The sequence below is a fragment of the Dama dama genome, chromosome 21, assembly GCF_033118175.1.
Source record: "Dama dama isolate Ldn47 chromosome 21, ASM3311817v1, whole genome shotgun sequence".
Taxonomy (NCBI): Eukaryota; Metazoa; Chordata; class Mammalia; order Artiodactyla; family Cervidae; genus Dama; species Dama dama.
The window spans coordinates 50,866,544-50,889,696 of record NC_083701.1 but is presented as its reverse complement, the minus strand read 5'-3'; the positions used below and the strand labels follow the sequence as shown (position 1 = coordinate 50,889,696).

Below are 23,153 nucleotides of genomic sequence, written 5' to 3'. Positions count from 1 at the left end.
GTAGCACTTTCATTTTTATTTGCAAATTCTAAAAATCTGGGAGTTCAATTTTTACATCCTATGTGTACAGAAAGAAAAGTAAACATTTATTTTGATTCCAAAATCATTTTTGATTGCTTACAAACGAAACAAATTTAGTCCATTCCAGCAATTTCTCTCACAAATACCTCACTGACAAATTGAATACCTTTTGATTTAATAATGTTAAATTATGCAGCCTGAGATCAGTATTGTTTTATACCTTCTGTATTATTAATCATTAATTTGCTAAAATATTCTCAAAGGGTAATGGAATTCAAAGCTAAAATTTTAAAATAGACCTACCTGAAGAGAATAGCCTTGATCACACTGAAAGGATACTACATCACCAACCATGTATCTGTCTCCAATTTTAATCCCACTGCTAGGAGTCTGTGGTTCAGGACAGGAATCCAAACCAATAGCTAAGAATAATTAGTAGTAAAATGTAACTTTCAAATGATGAATGCTTAAATCATGCCTAAATTACCAAAATTGAATATTGATGCTATTAAAACTAGATTTACGCTGAGACATTAAGGATATTCTGTGAATAAGATTCAACTGTATATGGTTAGAGCAATGTTTTAGGAACTACGCCATAGAACTATTTGAATTTTCATGGCACCAACCATTAATTAGCTGTGTGATTATACCTAAAATTTCTTTAATTCTCAGTCTAAACATCTTCTGTGAAACAAGTAAAAATTCCTAAAAAGAAACTTGCTAAATAAAAATAATAATTTATTGTGATAATAAAATGGAATTATATTTGTAAAACATTCTAAGTAAAATGACTAAAAAAATATTTGCTATTTTGTCCATATCACTTGGTACCTTTTTCTGAAATGGAGACGATAATTCAAAACACTTCCATTATTTTTACATTAACAACTTATTTTTCAATATAAAAAATAAAAGCATACTAAAAGTAAAATGTTTTTCTAAAATGTTTCATTCAGTTTAGCATTTTTATTGAAGTATAGTTGACTTACAATATTGTGTTAATTTATGCTGTATAGCAAAGTGATTCAGTTATTTTATATATATATATATATAATACATATTTATATATATACTTTTTAATATTATCTTCCTGTATGGTTTATCAAAGGATATTGAATACAGTTCTCTGTGCTATACATTAGGATCTTTTGTTTATCCATTTTTTATAAAATAGTTTACATCTACAAACCTCAAATTGCTACTCTGTCCATCCTACCCTCCCTCCCTCTTGGCAACTACAAGTCTGTTATCCATGTCAGTCTGTTTCTGCTTCATAGATAAGTTCTTTTGTGTCATATTTTAGGTTTTACATATAAGTGGTGCCATACAGTATTTGTCTTTTTCTGACTTACTTCACTTAGTATGATAATCTCTAGGTCGATCCATATTCCTGCAAATGGCCTTATTTCTAAAATTATTCATTTGAACATTTAAATGCTCAAAAATTGTTTTAAACATGTGAATATATTACTATCAAAACTCTTTTTATCTTCAATAAAAGCCAATGTTTGTTATCTATTTCTCTATAGTTTAACATTTTGAACTATCTAATACATATCTGATGGCTTCCCAGGTGGAGCTAGTGGTAAAGAACCTGTCCGCCAATGCAGGAGAGATAAGAGACCCAGGTTCAATCCTTGGGTCAGGAAGATCCCCTGGAGGAGGAAATGGCTACCCACTCCAGTATTCTTTCCTAGAGAAACCCATGGACAGAGGAGCCTGGTGGGCTATGGTCCACAGGCTTGCAAAGAGTTGAATATGTCTGAAGCAACTTAGCATGCATGCAATACATATCTGAATGGATGAGAGGAAGCAGTCACCACTTCAAAATCATTATGTGTGTGTGTGTTTATAGTCATTATAAATATTCACTGTATATAATCATTTATTAAAAAAGCATTAAAACCTAAATTCTAAAGAATAACAATACTTTGGCCACCTTATGTAAAGAGCTGACTCACTGGAAAAGACCCTGATGCTGTGAAAGATTTAGGGCAGGAGGAGAAGGGGGCAACAGAGGATGAGCTGGCTGGATGGTATCAACAATTCAGGAAAGCAACTCCAGGAGATAGTGAAAGACAGGGAAGTCTGGCATGCCATGGTCCATGAGGTCACAAAGAGTTGGACATGACTTAGTGACTGAATAACCACAAAAAGTATGACAATATCATATAGATTCTTTCACTCCTTGACCATGTTATTTCTCTCTGATATATGCCATCATACATAACACCACCTTATCCATCATCTTTGTTGCATTTGACATAAATTAACAATGAATAATTATGTAATTAGTTGTTCAATATTTATCCTCTTCTGAGAATATAAATTCCATAAGGGTGACTTAAAGTACACAGTCTTAAGGAAGCACTCAATAAACATTTTTCATAAAGATGAATGAATAGAATAAAAAAGAAAGAGCATCCTATTATATTTCTTAATAAATACAAATGTCTCTCTCTGCAAATGGAAGAAACTTTATCTGAGAACATAATGGTGAGAGTAGCTACAAATTAAAGGATGGAAAATTAAATAAAAGCAGTGACTTGATAGAGTTGTGGCTAGATTGGAAAGTAAGGTAGTAAAGACAAGGAGTAAACTGGTCATTTACGAATGCACTTGAGGTAGTCCTAAAGGAGATTGAGTCATGTGGACTAGAATTTCAATGCTGGTGTCACAATTAGCTAGGTCTCTAAACATATGTCAAGCTCCATGTTTCTTGATCTTTTGTAATCTTGAATTTATAGAACCAGGAAAGTTAAGTTATCATTAAATTGTGACCTACTTTTAAAATTTTAAGAGTTAACGTCTCACTTTCCATATAACTTTTGAAATCCAAGAAAAGACAAAAATGGTGTTACATTTACTCTCATCTCATTCAACACCCACTAATGAGTCTTATACATTAAATTCATCTGATTTCATAGAAAGCTTTCTAAGAATGATTAACCAAATGAACAGTTATGATGTAAACATATACATCTGGCCAATATGGTTTCACTTTCCTTTTCAGTTCATTTCAGTTCAGTTCAGTCGCTCAGTCTGTGTCCGAGTCTTTGCGACCCTATGGACTGCAGCATGCCAGGCCTCACCAACTCCCAGAGTCTACTTTAGAACAAGGAAGAGTAGTGTATTGGATGTTCTGAACAGTACATTTATTATCCTTTACCATTAAGGTCAGTTTTGTGATCATTTTTGCGAAGAAGGCTAAATTCAGTACATGTTCATTTCCCTTTTCTTTCTATCAAGTACTCCAGTCAGGTCATATACATAGAAAACTACTAATTTCCACAAGTGTTGATTTTCTCCTCTGTGAGGATAAAGAAAATAGTGCACAGTGATGCCACGAAATAATGAGACTCGTCTTTAAGAGAGATTTTTTTTTCCACAATGTATGTAGATATAGCAAAATATTTATCAAAGAGTTTTAACTTAAAACATGATATAAACTCTATAGACTATAAAATAACAATTTTGTATGTTAAAAATTCTTATATGCAGATAATCATAGAGAAAAATGACCAAAAGGAAATATGTGAAATATTAGCAGTAGTTAAGATTCTTGATATGAAATTATTGGTGATTTTTATACACTTTCTTGTATATTCCTGCATTTCTAAAACTTATATAATGGAATGCAAATAATAACATCACTTATCTAGTAGATGAATGTATCTTTCCTTTTCCCTGATGCCGGGAAAGATTGAAGGCAGGAGGAGAAGAGGGTGACAGAGGATGACATGGTTGGATGGCATCATTGACTCAATGGATATGAGTTTGAGCAAACTCTGGGAGACAATAAAGGACAGGGAAACCTGGTGTACTACATTCCATGGAGTCACAAAGAGTCAGACATGACTTAGCAACTGAATAACAATAAAATCTAGTAGATAAATTAGAATTAGTAGAGAATTTGGGGGTATAAAAACATATTGCCTTCTATTTTCCTAGAAAAGCTTGAGTTTGACCCCCTAATCTGTTTAATAAGATTGTCTCAGGGAAGGAAATAAGGTAATGAAGGAATTAGATAAGAAAGAGAAGTCATATATTGGCAACCCCTCTCATTTTTTTTTTTTTGCATTCAATTATTTTACATGCACTAAAGAAAATAAAACAGAAATATCTTTAAAAAACTGCAGTTCATATTTTTAAGTCATTTTTTTAATTTACAAAACTGAGTGATTAAACTCAGTAGTTTAAAAATGTCTTCTTTATTATTTTTCATTGCTTTCTAAGTAACAATACCAGTAGGTTATTTGCAGGAATCAACAAAGAAAGGTATTTGTAAAATGTTTCAAACAGCTCTCTCCTGCTTAACTAAGCCTAGCCAATCAACATACTGAGTCATTTTCATCTTTATGAGTATAAATTTTGTAAAATTGTGTCTTTGGCAATCAAAGATGCTCTTTGAGTGAATTTTTTAAACAGGAATTGGTTCAATGAATTAGGTGCTATAGCCAAAAGCAAATAAAATGAGTACAGGGAAAAATCCACATCAAAAATTGCACAGAATTAATTATATCTGCTGTTAAATTACTGTGGGCAGTTACCCTGACTGAAAACATTAAAACCTCAGTCCAATTTTCAAAATGTATTTATAAACAAAAATATTCTTTCTAATTTTGTTCACAAAGCAATCTGAAGGAGAAAATGGTGTAAGCCATAACATTTGTATTTGATCATTTTGAATATATACATACATAGTATTCCATAATGATATTAATGAGTCCTTAATGCAATGAGAGAGGGAGAAAGGGAGAAGAAGGAAGTTTAATTATTGCTAAGACTTCCAGCAACACTGTTATGTAAAAAGAAAAAAAAAAAAAAAAACACTTCATGAATTTGACATGACAACCCATGTACAAATTTTTTGAAAATAACCAAAAACCCAGGATTTATATTCTGCAAATGCAAGTGACTTAAGATACACAGGTTCCATCCCTGGGTCAGGAAGATCCCCTGGAGGAGGGCATGGCAACCCACTCCAGTATTCTTGCCTGGAGAATCCCCTGTGGACAGAGAAGCCTGGCGGGCTACAGTCCATAGGGCTGCAAAAAATCAGGCATGACTGAAGTGACTTAGTGCGCATGCAAGAGAAATCAACAGAAACTGAACCATATGTCTTTGGACCAGTGCTTGTATTCAATGATAGTGAAGATCTTATTTTAAAAATACTGCAGGTCTTCAATTTAAAATTTTTCTCTAAATAATGGATACAAAATAACTATTATTTCTAGGTTTACACCATATTTAATGATTTTTAATATAATTATCACTTGGCATTTAATATTTATCATTATAAGATAATGGTTTGAGAATAATGTAGAAGTTGGTGATAAAGGATGAATTCAATATGAGCTGGGCTACTAGTTGCAGGTCTTGGAGAAATCAGCAATGATAAGTATACAGACTTTTTTCAACAGAATGTATCTTGTATTAACCAATCTACTAAACAAAATTTGTCACATATTATTATGTAACATGTACATGTATATTTTAACTCTGTTTATTTAACTTATATGCAGAGTACATCATGAGAAACGCTGGGCTGCATGAAGCACAAGCTGGAATCAAGATTGCCGGGAGAAATATCAATAACCTCAGATATGCAGATGACACCACCCTTATGGCAGAATGTGAAGAGGAACTAAAAAGCCTCTTGATGAAAGTGAAAGAGGAGAGTGAAAAAGTTGGCTTAAAGCTTAACATTCAGAAAACTGAGATCATGGCATCTGGTCCCATCACCTCATGGGAAATAGATAGGGAGACAGTGGAAACAGTGTCAGAGTTTATTTTTTTGGGCTCCAAAATCACTGCAGGTGGTGATTGCAGCCATGAAATTAAAAGACGCCTACTTCTTGGAAGGAAAGTGATGACCAACCTAGATAGCATATTAAAAGGCAGAGACATTACTTTGCCAACAAAGGTCCGTCTGGTCAAGGCTATGGTTTTTCCAGTGGCCATGTATGGATGTGAGAGTTGGACTGTGAAGAAAGCTGAGCACCGAAAAACTGCTGCTTTTGAACTGTGGTGTTGGAGAAGACTTTTGAGAGTCCCTTGGACTGCAAGGAGATCCAACCAGTTCATCCTAAAGGAGATCAGTTCTGGGTGTTCATTGGAAGGACTGATGCTGAAGCTGAAACTCCAGTACTTTGGCCACCTTATGGGAAGAGTTGACTTGTTGGAAAAGACCCTAATGTTGGGAGGGATTGGGGGCAGGAGGAGAAGGGGATGACAGAGGATGAGATGGCTGGATGGCATCACCAACTCGATGGGCATGGGTTTGGGTAGACTCCAGGAGTTGGTGATGGACAGGGAGGCCTGGTGTGCTGCGATTCATGGGGTCGCAAAGAGTCGGACACGACTGAGCGACTGAACGGAACGGAACTGAACTGAACCAACACTGATGCAATTAACGGCATTCCACGCACTAGGAACATTTTCCCTAGCAACAAATACATTTATGCAAGACATACAATTATAAGCAGAATCACATATGTTTAAAATACACACACACACACACACACACATGCAAACTGATGAATAGATTCCCACCTTCTAGTGCTCTTGTGGATCAGTAAGCAGAAAGAATGTGAACAATGTTGGAAAAAATATACTAACTCAGAGCATCTACATCTATTTACATGACTACTGAAACAGAACTCGAGTACACCTAACCATACTAGTCCACATGACTATCAAACCAGAACACCAGTACAGTGTCCAACACAAAGAATGATGCAGCTTCATGTCAACTTACGATTGCTCATATTGGAAAATAGAAAAATGTAAATCAGACTCTTTTCATAAGTGTTTTAGCTTATCTTGATTAAGCAGAGAAAACTGTATCCTATAAACTCTGGAACTCTGGTATAAATATTTGCCTTAGATGGGCCTTCCAAGATTTCTAGGCAAACGTGTCTTCTGCCTGCCTTCTTTCTCTTCAATGTCTCTCTTTTGTTATTAACAGAAGGAAAAACTGATTTTTAAAAAATCTTTTTATTACTATTGGCTATCTCATTATATATCAGGTAATTTAATAGCATAACATTAATATATCAACATCTCAGAAAAATGTAATTGAGAACATTTCCAAATTTATATTTATTATCTCACTTTGTGTGTAACTTAGAAAATTTACCCTGATTTGTGGAACAAATACAACCTCTAAGAGAGTAGAGATTGAAATACTAATAAATACACTCATGAAGGTAATCAAAAGGTACAACTTTCCAGTTATAGGATAAATGAGTGTAATGTAACTAGGGGTGAAACATATGACACGATGGCTATAGTTAACACTTTTCTATGATATATGTTTGTTAAGAGAGTAGATCTTAAAGGTTCATTACAAGGAGAAATGCTTTTTTTCCTTTCTTTTTACTGCATCTATATGAAATGATAGATGTTAACTAAACCTATTGTATTAATCATTTCACAACATATATAAATTGAACCACCTTTTCTGTATACCTTAAATAGTGATGTATGTCAACTATTTCTCAATAAAGCTGGAAAAAGATTTTTTAAAGTATTTTCAGACCAAAAGGTAGAAATAGTAATTTTATTTTATTAGTTTTCTAGAATTTTATTACTCAAAATCAAGTGTTTTTTCATCTATGGAAATCAAAGATTAGAATAGATGTAAAAATGGGATTCTAAATAATTTTTGTCTGCTACAGAATATTTCTTCTGAATTACGTGTCTGGAATATGTATTAAGAGAACACTGAATTTATAGTCAGTTTTTTATTGATTATCATAGTTTGTCAAACATCTAAATCCTAACTGGCAAATAAATTACTTTGAGAAGGCATTTAACCCATTTCTAATCCTTTGGAAAATAGTCTTCAAAGTCACCTTGGAAGACAAGTATGTAATCCTAAATTCAAAAGTTACCAGAAAGGATTACATAATCCTTCAATAACTTTTAACAGCTTTTACTGGCAGAAAAAAATCTTTACCCAAACTGAACTTTTCTTCATGAATCTCTTGAATTCTCTTCAAAATTCCTACAGAACATCCTTGGTCTGTTGACTAGGCCTATACTCAGTGTTCCAGTGTGGTAGGCAGGATTTTTACTACCATTATGTTATACTTGCAAATATGTTATGTTACACGGCAAAACGAATTTGTGGATAAAATTAAGAAGGCTAATAAGCTGACTATAAAATATAAAGATTACTGAGTGATTACTGGATGATTACATACATATAAATGTTGTATCCATCTACCATTTTTTTTCTTATGTTGCAAGTAGCACCAAATGAACCTTTCATATGTTTCATTCTTTTTTTTTAATTGGAGTATAATTGGTTTACAATGTTTTGTTAATTTCTGCTGTACAGCAATGCAGACCAGCTATAAATGTATAAATCCCCTTCCTCTCGAGCTCCATGTCACCCACACCTCCTATCCTACCCCTCTAGGTCATCACAGGGCACTGAGCTGAGCTCCCTGTGTTATTCAGCAGCTTCTTACTATCTATTTTACACATGGTACTGTATATATGTCAATACTACGCTTTCATTTTGTCCCACTCTTTCCTTCCCCCACTATGTCAACAAGTCTGTCCTCTACATCTGTGTCTCTGTTCTTGCACTGTAAGTAGGTTAATTCATGCTACCATGCTTATAGATTCTATATATATGCATTAATATATGGTATTTGTTTTTCTCTTTCTGACTTACTTCCACTGTGTATGATAGACTCTAGGTTCACCCACATCACTATGAAAGACCCAATTTCATTCCTTTTTATGGCTGAGTAATATTTCACTGTATATATGTACTACGACTTCTTTATCCATTTATCTCTCAATGGACATTTAGGTTGCTTTCATGTCCTGGCTATTGTAAATAATGCTGCAGTGAACAGTGTGGTACATGTGTCTTTTTGAATTGTGGATTTCTCAGAGTATATGTCCAGTAGTGGGATTGCTGCATCATATGGTAGTTTTATTTCTAGTTTCCATTTGTATGGAAACACAAAAGACCCTGAATATCCAAAACAAACATGAGTGAGTTTCATTCTTGAAAGCTTGTCCCTAAACTGGTCCTATCATTAGTTAAATTAGGAAGTATTTTTGGTTCCTAGATCCCACTACAAGGTGTGCTGTTTAATATTACAGATAAATACAAGTAATTATGTTGATCTTTATTTAATTCCATGTCTAAGTTCTAAAAATCAAACAAAAAATCTAAAAAATTAATCAGCTTGCCAAAGAAATTAAGAAAAACTATGATCATATACAAAGAGATATGATCTAAAGTAAAAATCAAAACACCAAAACATGATAATCATCCTCAACACTTCTCTCTTTCTCATCTCCAGCACTGAACTGGCCATAAATCTTTCAATTTTACCTAATTATTTCCTGCATCTTTTAACATTTCATTTACAAAACCACAACAACCATCTTCAGAGTTTCTCATTTGAACCATTGCTACTCCTTTTCTTCTGGATATTTTCTTCCTGCAATGCATTCATCACTTTTTAAAATAAAAGGGACTTTGAAATTTCTATCTTATTCCTCAAATTGAAACCCCTTCAGTAAATCTCTTCTTTCTGCAAAATAAACCTGTCTGCCATCTCCTGAATCTAATCTTCCATAACAACTCCAGTCATGTGGGTTCATCTCATTATTAGAAAAGCATGATATCTACTGAGGGTTTGCTATGTACCTGGTCCTATGAGAAACACTTTGTATGGTTGATCTTATTGAACTCTGACACAATCTTTCAAATAACATGCTATTATTATCACATATTACAGGTGAGGAAACTGGGTTCTTAGGGAAACTTAGAAATCACCTAATGTCACAAGGCCATCAATGGCAGTGCCAAGACAGGAACCTAAGTCTGATTCCAGCATAAATTATCTTATGTCCACCTACATTCTAGGAAGGGCTTCCCTCATGGTTCAAACAATAAAGAATCTGCCTGCAATGCAGGAGACATATGTTCAACTCCTGGGTCAGGAAGATCCCCTGGAGAAGGGTAAGGCAACCCATTTCAATACTCCTGCCTGGGATTGGAGCCTGGAAGGCTACATACATGTGATTGCAAAGAGTCAGACCCAATAAATGACAAACATTTTTACATTCTAGGAGGTCCTTTAAAAGTGCCAAGCTATTTTCATAGCTATACTTTAATTCTTACCTGGAAAAAAAGCAATTATATTTGTCCTTTGGTGAAGTCTTCCCTTACTCTACCACAAGCAACCCCTAAGAGTTTTGATCACTACCTTCTCTGTGTCATCATCTACATTACATATGATATCATATTTTGGCCATTGTGAAAGTAACTTTGGGAAGTTGATGAAAGTACACATGGTTTGCTGAATCTCATAAAGACTGACTTATCTACTGGGGTGGAGTCTCATTATCTGGATTTTCAATAAGACTTTGAGATAACTATAGTGTACAATTATTAGAAAAGCATCAACTTACATAAACTATACTTACAGTCTTTACACTGTAATTTTGCAATTATTCCTGTTTGTATGTCCTTGTTTTCAGTTACTCTGAAGCTTTGTTGTTGTTTTTTTTTTGTTTTTTTAGGACTGGATCTGATACAAATATGTAGTACTTACATTTAGAAAGTATACCTAACATCTAGTAGCTATTCAATAAAAATTTGATAAATAAACAAGTGAGTTTGTTCTCACATTTGGGAGGCAATACGGAGATGAGGAGAAGAAATGAATTGCTGCCTTTTTACAGTAGATAACAGGAAAATAATGATATGAAATGATCAAAGTGGGCCTTTAGAAATATCAATGAGACTAAGGCATGAGAATGATAAATTGAGCAGAAGGAACATCAGATTTGTATGATCATAATCATAATAACACATTTCAAAGTTAAAATGACATGGTCCAAAGTTAAAGGAGCAAAATTGAACTATATGACAAAAATCAGCCACTTGTCAGCATTTCCATTTTAAGTAAATACAAAATAAGGCTTATCTGTCTAATATGTTGTGCCATCATATAATCGAGATTATTTTTTTCCCCTGAAAAACCTCATGAGTGAGTAGGAAACTCAGATAGAGAAAATATTCACTTGCTAGAAGGAATCTCAGCCAAATTTCCTTTTCCCAAGATAGAACACCTGCCATGTTTCCTGAAACCTTTACAACTTGAAATATTCCTTTAGGAATTCAGAAGGAGCCTACTTTCATGGTTAAAAAGAAAGAAAACACAAAATCTGTCCTTTTTATAGCAAATGTTAATGTCTTTTGCATCTGTTGTTGGTATTCATAGTGTGATTATGAGACTGTTATTTCCCCAATGTGATTACTTCCTTATGTTACCCTGTGGGCAGAACTTTTATTTCAGGGATTTTCAGAAATGAAATACCAAAGATGTGCAGTAAAATGGGTATCTTCTCAATTCAGAAAAGTTAATAGACGTACCTTATTTGTAATGCACACACACACACACACACACACACATTATTTTTTCCAGTACCCTACTGGTTAAATATTCTGCTTTTTCTAAATATTGAAACTAATTTATAAAAAATTTTCTTAAAGGTCCTGTTTCTATTCATTTAAAATATACAGTTTTCTCTTACAGAGGTTACTATGTTCTTATATCTCAACCAGTGATTTTGGAGGCTTCTGTGTACATAAGGAAGTTCTTTAAAATGTTTATGTTTAGTTAATATGGTCTGCCCCCACAAGTGGACAGATTCTTAAATTACCACAAACGAAATATTCCCCCACTAAGGAGATATTTAACTTATATGCAGAGTACATCATGGGAAATGCTGGGCTGCAGAAAGCACAAACTGGAAACAAGATTGCTGGGAGAAATATCAATAACTTCAGATATGCAGATGACACCACCCTTATGGCAGAAAGTCCAGAATAACTAAAGAGCCTCTTGATAAAAGTGAAAGAGGAGAGTGAAAAAGTTGGCTTAAAGCTCAACATTCAGAAAACTAAGATGGCGTCCGATCCCATCACTTCATGGCAAATAGATGGGGAAACAATGGAAACAGTGACAGACTTTATTTTCTTGGGCTCCAAAATCACTTCAGATGGTGATTGAAGCCATGAAATTAAAAGACACTTACTCCTTGGAAGGAAAGTTATGACCAACCTAGACAGCATATTAAAAAACAGAGATGTTACTTTGCCAACAAAGGTCTGTCTAGTCAAACTTATGGTTTTTCCAGCAGTCATGTATGGATCTGAGAGTAGGACTATAAAGAAAGGTGAACGCCAAAGAATTGATGCTTTTGAACTGTGATATTGAAGAAGACTCTTGAGCGTCCCTTGGACTGCAAGGAGATCCAATCAGTCCATCCAAAAGGAAATCAGTCCTGAATATTCATTGGAAAGACTGATGCTGAAGTTGAAACTCTAATACTCTGGCCACCTGATGGGAAGAACTGACTCATTTGAAAAGACCCTAATGCTGGGAAAGATTGAAAGTGGGAGGAGAAGGGGATGACTGAGGATGAGATGGCTGCATGGCATCATCAACTCACTGGACATGAATTTGAGTAAACTCTGGGGGTTGGTGATGGACAGGGAGGCCTGGCTGGCATGCTGCAGTCCATGGGGTCACAAAGAGTTGGAGATGACTGAGCGACTGAACTGAACTGAACTGAATATGGAGAACTAGTATTTCCAAAGTGCCCATATGGCCCAAAGCCATCTATGGCATCAATACAATCCTTACCAAAATTCCAATGGGATTTTTTTTTTCAAATAAATAAGAAAAAAAAAAGGCTTAAAATTCATGAGAGTGAAAGCATTAGTCATGTCCAATACTTTGTGACCTCAGGGTTTTCTGCCTCTGGAATTCTCCAAGCAAGAATACTGGAGTGGTAACCATTCCCTTTGCAAGGGGATCTTCCTGATATAAGGATTGAACCCTGGTCTCCACATCACAGTCAGATTCTTTATAGTCAAAGCCACCAGGGAAGCTCCATATGGGACCACAAAAGTTTCCAAACATCCAAAGTAATCCCGAGAAGGAACAAAACTAGAAATATCATTCTCTCTGATTTCAAATTGCACTGCAAAGATATTATAACTTAAATAGTATGGTACTGGCATAAAAATGCACACATAGACCAATGTAATTGAATTGAGAGCCCAGAAATAAACCCTTGCATATACAGTCAACTAATATTTGATGAGCGAGACAAGAATATTCAAGATGGAAAGGTGAGTCTCTTTAATAAGAAAAATTGAAATAAGCCAGACATAGAAGGACAAATGCTACATGATACCACTTATACAGAGTATCTAGAATAGTCAACCTCACTAGACATGAAAAGAAAATGGTGGTTTCTAATGGCTGAGAAGAGGGAGAAATGAGGAGCTGTTGGTCAACTGGTTTCATTTAAGCAAGGTGAGCCAAGTTCTAGAAATCTGCTGTACAACATAGCACCTATAGTTAACACTACTGCATTGTGCATTTAAGATTTTTGTAAAGAAGGCAAATGTTATATTAAGTGCATTTACAATTAAAAAAAAATAAAATACCTGTAAATTCTGACTAAAATCATCAGAACTTTATACACATAATTTTGTAGTTGAATTAAATAAACACTTCAGAATCTTAAAGTAAGACAACGTTCTATTTTGACAAAGTCCATTAAATTTATATATTCAGAAAAGCAATATTCAAAATTAATATGTTTTTACTCAATTTTCTTGAACAGCACGTAATATTTTATTTACCTGTGTATTCAAGGTGAAATCCTGCAGCAGAAACACTGATGTCTGATTGAAAATTTAGATATAGATTATTAGATGTACTATTCAAAAGATGGGGTATTGTTGTTCCTGAAATGATAATTGAAAACGTGGTTCAGTGATCACATAATAAGTAATATAACAAAACTAACTTAATTATTAATCGGCCAACAAGTTATCACTGAAATTATATATTATTAAAATGTTTTATAGGAATTTTTAAATAAAAATATTTCTCACATATTTGTCTTTCATATTACTGTTCTTGACTATCGCCAAGGAGACAGACCTTTGACAGCACATTAGACAGCTCGCTAAAATAGGTAACAGCAAACAAAGCTGTTGAAAAGCAGAAAATTTTACTAGTCACCTAAAATAAATATTTTGAATTTCATGTGGATTTCAGTAATTCATGTACAAGATAATAAATTTAGTTTTAAAATTTGCATGTGTTTTTATGAAATAATAACAAGATTTTATATGTGTTTAAAGAAATATTCATTTATCACCCTTTATTCTGATATTTAAATATATATACTTTCTTCTATATCAGGTGAAGTATCTTGATATTTCTTACACGAACAGCAAAGCTGGTTGTTAGCATTAAAAAAAAATGCCAATTATGAACTAGTGATAGCCTTGTCTCTTAGCAAATGCTTTATAATCTTGTTCCCTGAACTTCTATAGGAAATCAACTTTAATTTATTCAATTATTGAATTGAAAATATCTGCTTGAACCAATTACTTTTTGACTATCTGACATTAATAGTTTAAGATCCTTAAGATTACAACTCAAGCAATTTCAAATGACAAGTATAAAAATAACTGTCAACTGTGTCTCAAGATAAAATTCAACAAGCATATGAGTTGACAGTGCTGCCAACATTTTTCTGGTAATTTTCTAGTTACTTCATACTTACTTTCCACAACACTATGTACCTTAACCACTGAGTCTTCTATAAGAGAAACCAGGACAAACTCATTACAAAACACACAATTGTTTCCCCCCACCCAGCTGAACTTGTTCTCTGCCTTATACTGTCCTAACTGAATCAGTGAAGACAGAGCTGAACAGAAACTCAAAGGTCACTCTGACTGTCTTTGATCTCTTAGAAGATCTTAGTGACTAAGAGCTTTGATTGTGGAGTCACACCAGCTGGGTCCCAGTCTCATTCTAACGTTAGATGTACAACCTTGGGCAACTTAATTTCCTTTAGTGTCAATCACCTACCAGGGCTGCTGGAAAGATCAAATGAGGAAATGAATGACAAGCTTCACACAGAGCTAGCACTTGGCAATCAACAGCTGTTATTATTTATTACTTTTTATCATTTAGTTATTGTACTTATCATTCAGAAAGTATTATACTAAGTCTATTACAGACAAATGCATACATACAAAAATTCTTACAATTTATCCAAGAAAAATTTCTTTCTAAATCTATTTCCAGAATATTTGTAATGCCTAAACCAAATTACTCTTACTCTAGATACTTCTTCTTTGCTTTCTTCAATGGTGTTGCTCAAAAGTAGATTAACATGCTCCATTTTAAAATCTATTAAAAACTTTATGACACTCAAAATTCTATATCTGAAACATGTAAGTTCATAGTTTAGCTATGTTTACATTTCTATAGTTAAACACTATAACCAAAATTAAAGTAAAACATACAGTTAAATTTAAAATGAAACTTCATTTCACCCTAAATATGTTGTAAGAAGCTGTTAGATTAATGCACAAACTACCTTCACAAACCATAACAAATTATAAAATCTTCTGGTCTTGATACATATGTATATAGTATGAATCTTATATAATTTAATTCATTTCATAGAATTAATTTCTTATCCTCTTTATTCTCATACAACAGTACCTTGTAGCACTTACCATGTTGTTACATAATCTCTATAATTGTTTTAATGGCTGCATAACATTCTATCAAGTGACTATATTATAATTTTCAAGCATTGTCTAATTTTTAACTATTACTTCTCATCCTTTTTTTTAAGGGAGAGGAGCATATATACTGTTCTTGAGCCAAGGCTCAGCTAAAAATATTACTATTAACACAAAAAGCATCAATAAATAATTACACAAATACAGTAACAATGTATAGTAAGGCTTTAAATAGCAATTTCAATTTCATTGTCTTTAAAGCCTTTCAAACTTCTACCTTGTAGTTTAGTTCTTTGCATATAGTTTGTAAAAAGCAAAATTAAAACCACCAAGTCAGAGATCTAGGGAGTGCTTTAGAGAGAGAGGGAGAGAGATTTTACATTCCTAATTATAATGTATTTTAATTAAACTTAGTTCTCTATTTACCTGAATAACTTCCAAGTCTTGGGGCATTGTTGTCTCCCCCATCATAAAAGTCCAGAGAATCCCAATTATGTTCTGTAGCAAAGCTGACAACTTGCACCTATGAAATAATAATTATCTGTAAGAACACATACTTCTAATGCGATGCGTATACTATAGTCCACTCAACTCTTCTGGAAGAGAGAGCTCAAAGCCTGGACCATATGATTGTGGCTCTCCATGGAAGGATTTTAACAGAAACGATCATTGCCTTTATGGCACTGGCATACACACACTGACTTTTATAATAAAAGCCTCTGAGGCATCTAGCAGTGTTCAGTATTGGTTATAGCATTGAGAATGTCCGTCACCACCTTATTGCGTTAATCCAATGTCTTAGTGCCTAGAATCTGAATTAAGCCATGTTCCAAACAATTGATTAATTTTTGTTTTGTTTTGTTTTAGAGTGTTTGATTCTTGTGTCCTGAATTTTCTCATCTGCTTTACCTATTAGGATATAAGCAGATTTCTGGTCCACACAGACCACCATATAATAATCTATAATATATATGCTTTTTGAACTAGGTTTATCCTGGATACATTTTATTATGTTTTACTTTGTATAACCTTTGTTAAATTTCCTGTTTTTATTGTATTTTTACAAATTAATATAATAATCCCCCATGTACATTTTTGATATATTTAAATATGAATAACCAAAAATAATACTTTATAACTGATTTGGATATGTCTTTTAAAGATTAGTTTTATAAATGACTATATTTTTATAAACAGCATCATAATAACTAAATCACTGTGAAGATTCACAGAGTTGATAAGGGAAATGCTGAGTATAATTCTCTCATGTCTATTAAATTTTATCTAAAGAAAGAGGCCTGTGTTACTTTGTTGCACTTCACTTGGCACAGCTTGAATTTTTGCAAGAACCCACAGAACCCTCACAACTATGGATGTTATCTATTTTTTTTTTTGTCTATTACATATTTCATAGTTTAGGAGGAGGTAAAGGAATAGTGTTATTCAAATAAATTTATTTTTATTTAGCTAAGGTCTGTAATAAATGTAAACATTTCACTCATTTACTAAATACTTCTAACAATTGCATTCACTAAAAATTTTCTTATCCACAAAATAGGCCATCACCATTCTTCCATTCAAATAAATGCTTATGCCTCTTTTCCAGAGGTGAGCGCCACATGGCAACAGATACCCTGCCTGTGTGACAGGCGTTAGGCTGAAAGGCAATGTTCCAGGACAGGAGGAAGACTGGAATTAAAACTGTATGATTGCAATATAATCACCAGCTCCTTAAAAAATGGTCAATTCTCTCTTCATATCTGACTTTTCTTTCTTTTCAAGTCAAGAAAAGAAAAAGTCACATTTGGCTTTAAAAAACAAGAAAAAGTAAACAGAAGTAAGGATTTTTGTAGGAGTTGATATTTGAAATAAGCAAAATGTACTGCGAGGTTCCACACTGATAGAAGTTATTGAGTCAGTAAAAATGTAGAAGAGACAAGCCATGGGGTAGATTTAGTGAACCATCAGTAATCAGATTTAGCCACAGTGAAGGGCATTTACATAGAAGAAAATATGTAAAAAGTTAGAAGAAGTAGAAAAAAGAAAGAATAAAGATTAATGGATAAATACAAGAAATATTAGAATTCTGGGGTTTGAAACTTCCTGGTTCCCTCTACTCCATAGCATGTAACTCTGAAAGAATTGTTAATCTCTCTGTGCCATAGATCTCTTATATTAATCACTTTAATAAAGCACCTATTTATAGATTTGTTGTAAAATTTAAAGTAATTTTACCTTAGAATAGTGCCTAGTATGAACTGAGGATTTAATGTATCTTAGCTAAGGGAGAGAAAGAGAGAGAGAAGGGCTATATAGACTGAATACCAGCATAATAATTATGCAATTGAGGAGTATTCATTGAAGGTTTTAGAAGGTGAATTGAAGGAGCCTAATCAGGACTATGGTTTAAGTACAGAACTACTGCAATTAGTAAAGAAAATAAAAATGAAAAGACAATTTTAATGTTGATTCCAGTGACCCACATGAGAAGCAAAGAAAGATGAATAAAGTAGGCTAGTAGCCAGGAATGGTAGAAAGGGGGACCTAGATGTCACATGCGTTGCTATAGTAGAAATTACTGCTTTCTGTGTGATATGAATAGGAGAGGGAAGTGACAGAAAATATTTTAAAGTATTTTCCCCTGAGTTTTTGAGATTAGAGGGATGGCAAAATCAGAAATGTAGATATCTCCAGGAAAACTTATTACCTTTGTAAGAGGAAGGAAATCTGTTTAATTCTGGACATTTATATGTGAATATGACTCCCCAAAATAATCAGGTTCTGATCCCTTGAGCCTATAAATATTGCCTTGTATGGGAAAGAATCTTTCAAATGTGAATAAACTAAATATCTTGAGATAGGGAGACTATCCTAGATGATTTAAATGAGCCTTAAAGACAATCACAGATGATCTTATAAGATGTCAAGGAAGATCTGACATAGACAGAAGAAGAGAATGCAATGTGATCACAGAAGCAGAATTTGAAGGGATATAGTCAGAGGAGAAGTGGATGACAGAGGATGAGATGGTTGCATGGCATCACTGACTCAACGGACATGAGTTTGAGCAAATTCAGGGAGACAGTGAAGGACAGGGAAGCCTGGCGTGCTGCAGTCCATGGGGTTGCAAAGAGTCACACGTGACTTAGTGACTGAACAAGTCAGAAGCCAAGGAATGATGGCAGCTACCAGGAACCGGAAGAGGCAAGGAAAGGAGTCTTCCCTGGAGCCTGCGCAGAGGGGAGGTGGAGGGCGGCAGGAGCGCAGTCCCGTCAGCACTGCTGTTTCAGTGCAGTACGACTGATTTGGGACTTTCAGCTTCCAGTACCGTGAAAGAATAAAGTTCAGTTGTTTTAAACTTTTGAGTTCATGCTTTGTTACAGAAGTCACAGAAAACTAATGCAATTTGCCAGTAGGATTCTGGGCAAGTTGTGAATGTTGTTTGGCATACATAGAGGTGTAGGAGAATTAAGTAAATGGTTGAAGATTCATTATGACAGAAAGTTAAATGAGAGTCAAATAAAAGCCTTAAAAAGGAGAAGATACAGACTCAGTGTTCAGAAGAACTTTAAATTAGATGGAGTTGTCCACTATGACAACAGGACAACTTTATGAGGTAACGAATTTTCAGTAACTAAAACCAGATATTTCTTATGCTGCTGCTGCTGCTAAGTCGCTTCAGTCGTGTCTGACTCTGTGCGACCCCATAGACGGCAGCCCACCAGGCTCCAAAGTCCCTGGGATTCTCCAGGCAAGAACACTGGAGTGGGTTGCCATTTCCTTCTCCAACGCATGAAAGTGAAAAGTGAAAGTGAAGTCACTCAGGTGTGTCCAACTCTTCATGACCCCATGGACTGCAGCCTACCAGGCTCCTCCATCCACGGGATTTTCCAGGCAAGAGTACTGCAGTGGGATGCCATTGTCTTCTCCGGATATCCATTGTACAGACATCCCTTATACAGACATCCAAATCCCATTTTACTTTAAAGATTGCTCTTTGCTTGATAATTCTGTTACTATTAATTGTAGCTCCTTTGAAATTCTCCCTCCAATATACCTTGCTAAAACATACAGGGAAAAAAAATGAATATACTCCTCCCACTCATGTAATAGAAACATAATAAGTTAGTTTATTTGTTGAGGGTATTTCCCAAAAATTCTCAGTCATTCTATTTGTAACTTTTTCAGCATTCCAAATGTTTCTTCTCTCTACTAGTGGTTATCCCATTTCATATATGATTTATCAAATATTCATATAAATCTTTATTTGCACATATGTTTAGCACGAAAGAATAAAAGATAATAAACATTACTTTAAATCTGGTGTACTAGCCAGGTTGCTTTTAGGTGAATTTAGTGAAATTTCAAATATGTCTTACATTATGGGTGTGTGTGTTATAAGTTTCTATGATTTAGTGATACATCTAAAACTATGCTCAGTCCCTCAGTCATGTGTGACTTTGTGACCCCATGGACTGTAGCCAACCAGGCTCCTTTGTCCATTGGATTTTCCAGGCAAGAATACTGGAGCAGGTTTCCATTTCCTTCTCAAGGGACATATAAAATTAGCAAGGTTAATTAGGAAAAAGCACTTTGTAGTTATACACAGTATTTACATTAAAATATGCTTCACAATCTGTAACTTTGATCAATACTGTGCTAAACTCAAATTTTGTTTTCTAAGGTACAATCATTAAATACAATGCTACTTCAATGAAAGATCTTATAGCATCATTGATACAAGGTTTCTAGTTGTGAACAGTGTTTGCCAGGACAGTGATAGAGAACATAACATTATCTTCAGATGTCATGTTAGTCCATTATTCTATGTTAACTCCTTAAAGTCACCTAAAACTTCACTGCTTTTGGAAATATTCATTGGTTTATTTGAAAAATAATTACTGAGCACAGACCGCTAGGCTCTGTGCTAGCTGTCAGAAAAGACTTAGTTACTTACCCCATGAACTTACAGGTAATTAAGTAAAAACAAATGGCAACCCACTCCAGTATTCTTGCCTGGAAAATCCTATGGACAGAGAAGCCTGGTGTGCTACAGTCCACGGGGTCACAAAAAGTCAGACAGGACTGTGCAACTGAGCACACAAATCAAAACAATAACATGTGACGGGTATTATGATATAAGGATATTACAGGGATCAATGAGAACATACAGCAAGAGGGCTTAACATTGCTTCAAGTTCATGGATGGTCTTCCACAAGAACTGTTTTTAAGGTGAGACACAAATAATGAGGAAGAATAAACCAAATAAAGGAGATGATGGAGAGTGTTGGCAGTAGAAAGAACAACATTCACAAAGGTCCAGAGGCAAGAGAGAGTCAAGTTTCTATAAAGAAGTGAAATAGAGGCAAGATATGAGGACAAAGCGCAAAGGCGTAATCAGCTGTGTCATGGAGTTCAGGATAGAGAGGATGATCGAGGTATTGTAAAGCAGGAAACTCAGAGCATTAGATTATTATTTTTAGAAAGTTACTCTCTTTGCCCTGTGAGGAATAGATTGGAGGAGAATAAGAACCTGGAACATGGATGATGGCCACCTAATCTTGAGTGGTAAGAGTGTGGATGGAGAAAATAGACTTTGAGAGGTTTGTGAAAGACAGATCTGATACAGTTCTTTGTGCACTTGGACACAGAAGAAAATCATCAAAGTTTTTGGCTTGTGCAACTGAATGGATGAAGGGTTCATTCTGAGGGAGCAAAATGGGGAAGATTCACAACTTTGAGAAAAAAAGCCATGAAGTCAGTTTTGAACAGGTTGAATTAGAGATGTAAGAAGTTTAGGGGCTTCCCTGGTGGTCCAGTGATTAAGAATCTGCCTTGCAATGTGGGGACACCAGGTCATTCCCACATGCTGCAGGGCAACTAAGCTCACACAGTACAATTGAATCCCATGCACCCTAGAGTCCATGCTCCACAAGAGAAACCACTCCAATGAGAAGCCTATGTACTAAAACTAGAGAGTAGCTCCCACTCGTTGTGACTAGAGAAAGTCTGTGCACAACAAGGACAACTCAGCACAGCCAAAATGAATAAGTACACACACACACACACACACACACACACACATATGTATATATAAGAGAGATGTAAAAAGTTTAGCTGAAAATGTCCAGTGGGCAGTTGGATAAAGGGCAAGCTTAGGTGAAAGGTATGGGTTAAATATTAGGTTTGGAAATCATCATCTATTCAATCCTTAATTTAAAAGGATGTTTTCTAATTATCTACTATGACTCAGCATCAGCGCATAATGGTAGCTGAAGCTATGAAAGTAGACAAGGCGGCACAGAGAATGGTGCACGTGAGATGGACAAAGAACACAGAGTCTCACAAACACCATATCTGATGAATTGCAGAAGAGGAGATCATGTTCCTAGATGTAGAAGCAACAACTATAAATGTAGAAAAGAAAACAAAACAAAATTCAAGAGAGTATTAGGTAGAATGGAGGGGAAAGATATCTTCAGAGTGACGGAGAATGGACAGGATAGACTGTTGCTAACAAAATAAGGAAGATGAGCAATGCAATGGATTTAATGGCATGTTCCTCAGTGATCATTATAAGAGTGACTCAAATAGAGCATTGGACGCTGAAGCAACATCACAGGGGACTGGGAACATAGAGTGAGAACTAGAGGGAAAATGCCAGGGGTTTTATTATTTTAAGATGAGATAAAAATGGACAAGCTGATGCCAATATATAGATGCTCTAATATAGTTCTCGTAACTGTATAACCAAACAATACAGTAAATGTTCCATGAAGATTTTAAAGATATCAGCTCATTTCAGATTGCCTATGCAATCTGGAACATGTACGATCCTCAAATCTTTGCTAATTCTACCAATAACAGGATAGAGTGGATTGGTTATCTTCAAATTTTAAAAGTTGACCATAAAATAATAGCACAACTAGCCAGAATATAAGCAGTATTTTGACTGCTAATGTTTTTAAAACACTGAAGACGTACATTTCAAATTTTCTCATTGATTTACTGACCTATTTAACACTTTACATCTATTAAGTATTTTTTTAAATTTTCTGAAAAGTTATCAAGTTAAATTGAAAAATTTACTTTTTATTGAAAATTATATTTCTAAGTTCAGTTTTAATGAATCATGTGTTGGCTATTTTTTCCATGACTGATATATACATCTCAAGTTTCTAAAGGAAAACCCTATGACTCAATCGGAGAACGGCAAGTTATTTTTATGAAATATCAGTTCAGTTCAGTTTAGTTGCTTGGTCGTGTCCTACTCTTTGTGACCCACGGACTGCAGCACACCAGACTTCCCTGTCCTTCACCATCTCCTGGAATTTGCTTGGACTCATGTCCACTGAGTCAGTGGTGCCATCTGATCATCTCATCCTCTGTCGTCCCCATCTCCTCCTGCCTTCTGTTTTTCCCAGCATCAGGGTCTTTTCTAATGAGTCAGCTCTTCGCATCAGGTGGCCACCATTTTGGAACTTTAGCTTCAGCCATCAGACCTTCCAATGAATA

At 34.7% G+C, this 23,153-nt stretch overlaps 1 protein-coding gene across 3 annotated transcripts in view; it reads right to left on the bottom strand.

Moving 5' to 3' along the window:
* The window catches only part of CSMD3 (CUB and Sushi multiple domains 3), a 1,326,016-nt gene that overhangs the window by 138,654 nt on the left and 1,164,209 nt on the right, over positions 1 to 23,153 (bottom strand). For all 3 annotated transcript variants that reach the window (XM_061122845.1, XM_061122846.1, XM_061122847.1), the window contains 3 exons: positions 16,064 to 16,160; positions 13,727 to 13,831; positions 325 to 443 (listed from right to left, as the gene is read on the bottom strand). In XM_061122845.1, coding sequence (XP_060978828.1) covers positions 325 to 443; positions 13,727 to 13,831; positions 16,064 to 16,160 — 321 coding nt within the window. The remainder of the gene's footprint in view (positions 1 to 324; positions 444 to 13,726; positions 13,832 to 16,063; positions 16,161 to 23,153) is intronic.